At 48.2% G+C, this 2,272-nt stretch overlaps 1 protein-coding gene across 1 annotated transcript; it reads left to right on the top strand.

Annotated features, from left to right (window-relative positions):
• Positions 1–257: 257 nt before the first annotated feature.
• On the top strand, positions 258–1,948 carry LOC119368990 (protein transport protein Sec61 subunit gamma-like). The gene is made up of 3 exons (XM_037634075.1): positions 258–351; positions 436–551; positions 1,907–1,948. The coding sequence occupies exons 1-2, from the start codon at positions 258–260 to the stop codon at positions 549–551; spliced, it is 210 nt and encodes a 69-aa protein (XP_037489972.1). The 3' UTR covers positions 1,907–1,948.
• Positions 1,949–2,272: the final 324 nt, after the last annotated feature.

Below are 2,272 nucleotides of genomic sequence, written 5' to 3'. Positions count from 1 at the left end.
CCCCTCCTTCCCCATGCCGCCGCGGCGAGGAGATCCATTCTCGCCGCTGCCGTTGCCCTCGCCCCTTCTTCCCGATTCAGACCACATCCTCCCACCATAGCTCACCGCCGGGCCTCCTCCTCCCCTCCTCGCAGATCCAGAGCACAAATCCAAATAGCACACCATTCGCCCATTGGCTTCCCCCTCCCTTCCCCTCACGCGCGCGACCTCGTCGTCATCGTCGGCTCGGAGATCTCGCCTTCCCGCCGGCAGCAGCCATGGACGTCGTCGACTCCATGGTGGACCCCCTCCGCGAGTTCGCCAAGGACAGTGTCCGCCTCGTCAAGCGCTTCCACAAGCCCGACCGCAAGGGTAAGGACCAAAGACTTGCGCCTGCTCATCCGGATCCGGTTCGTTTTCCTCTTTCGCCAGATCTGACGCTGATTCGGCACGCAGAGTTCACCAAGGTGGCGGTGCGGACGGCGGTCGGGTTCGTCGTCATGGGGTTCGTCGGCTTCTTCGTCAAGCTCATCTTCATCCCCATCAACAACATCATCGTCGGCTCCGGCTAGGTGCGAATGCGTCTCCTCCGATCCCGTCTCCCTCTTGTTTGCACGGTTTAGTTAGACTTGGGTCCTGTTGTCTCGCGCTGTGATCTGTTGGATCTGCGGTGTGCGCGCACAGTCCTGCGATCTGACCAATATTTAGTAAGCTAGATTTTAGTAGATCCTTTTTTCCTCCAAATAGACTTGCCAATTTCTACCTTGTTAGGAGAATTCGGATGAGTCAAGGGTAATCAGCTGTGGGGAACTAGGGTCATGCTTAAGTCATTGCCGCTAGTTGCCTCAGCAGGACGAATTGGGGGCATAGGCTGGTTCCTCACCACACAATTTGGGAAAAGAGGAGCTTTTGCAATGTTTCGTTGTTTCTGCACATACCACCAGTTCGCCCAAGTTAGTGTCGATTCAGTGCATCTAAATTGGCACCTACTGAGTAGACAGGTTACATACCAATGTTTGTCCATGGTTCGTGCTATGTGTCGATGCATTCTTCATTCTTTAATGCACCTGTGTTCACACATGGCCAGCTTTATGTATTCACAATATAAAGTTGATCTATAAACGCATGGCAAGCTTTTGTAAAATAAGAAAATAGGTAGGAGTCAAAATATAGGACACGTGTTATGCAGTGTTGATCTATACTTTAATGCACCTGTGTTCACGCATGGCCAGCTTTATGTAGCAGTGTCGCGTGTGACCTCAAAAAATGCTTTGAAAATCCTGATTGAAACTGAAGATGGTACTACTGATTCTCAGACCAGGAACATTGTGTTTCCTGAGCTCTTCCAATCCATTTCTTAGAATCCATGCCGGTGGTGTCTTCTACAATATGTGCATTATTCTATTTACCATGTTCGCTATGGCCGACCAGTCTGTTCTTGTTGTTTCATGTGGTCGTCCGATATGTGTGGTGCCAACTGCCATTTCTTTGCTAGCTGATGTCAATAGTCTTTTGGTTCATACAGCTTAGTGCCTCATATATGAATGCTCTTTCTGGGTTTTTCAATTTCTCTTCCCCCTATCTTTTGCTGACTACACTGATTATATGCATGTTCTACACCGATGCTCTTTTTTTATGCTGGTCCTATGTCATGGGTGTCAATATCTACTACCTATTTACTGCCTGTTCTGCAAAATCTTTTGGTTATTGTAAATCATTCCCTGCTGTATAAAGTTTGGTTTTAGTCTGTTGCATTTTGTTGGTTCCTATCTTGTCAATGTATACAACAATATGCTTTCTTGGTGGCCATTTGTGCTTCACATTTTTTGGGTATGCTACTTCTCTAATGAGTGGGTGCATCTCTTCTTTGTTTTATCATTCTATATTGTTTTCCTAACCTTTTTGGTATTCTGTTTTCTCCTTGCAGATGGCAAGCACCATTTTGTTGGTTCCTGTCTTGCCAATGTCTGGCGAGGAAAGCTTCACCCTCGCCGCCAGGGACGGCAAGGTCTGCACTCGCCGCCAGGGACGGCAAGGTCTGCACTCGCCATGGCACTCGTCAACAAGGCCACCGGAGAGGCATGGGCCTCCTAGCAAAGCTTGCTGGGGGCATTTTGAGGGTTAGTTGCAAAGCTCCTTCTAGCAATGCTTACAGTATTTGTATCTGGTATGGCGATTTTGATCCTGTAACACCCTTTTTCACATATACTAGATACGATTGATGCCTTGAAGAAGTCTGCTCCCCTTGGATGGTGCAGTGTAGCAAATCAATGTCGATTCATTCATTCTTTTG

This window comes from Triticum dicoccoides, chromosome 2B (assembly GCF_002162155.2).
Source record: "Triticum dicoccoides isolate Atlit2015 ecotype Zavitan chromosome 2B, WEW_v2.0, whole genome shotgun sequence".
Taxonomy (NCBI): Eukaryota; Viridiplantae; Streptophyta; class Magnoliopsida; order Poales; family Poaceae; genus Triticum; species Triticum dicoccoides.
This window is presented reverse-complemented; position numbering and strand designations above follow the sequence as displayed.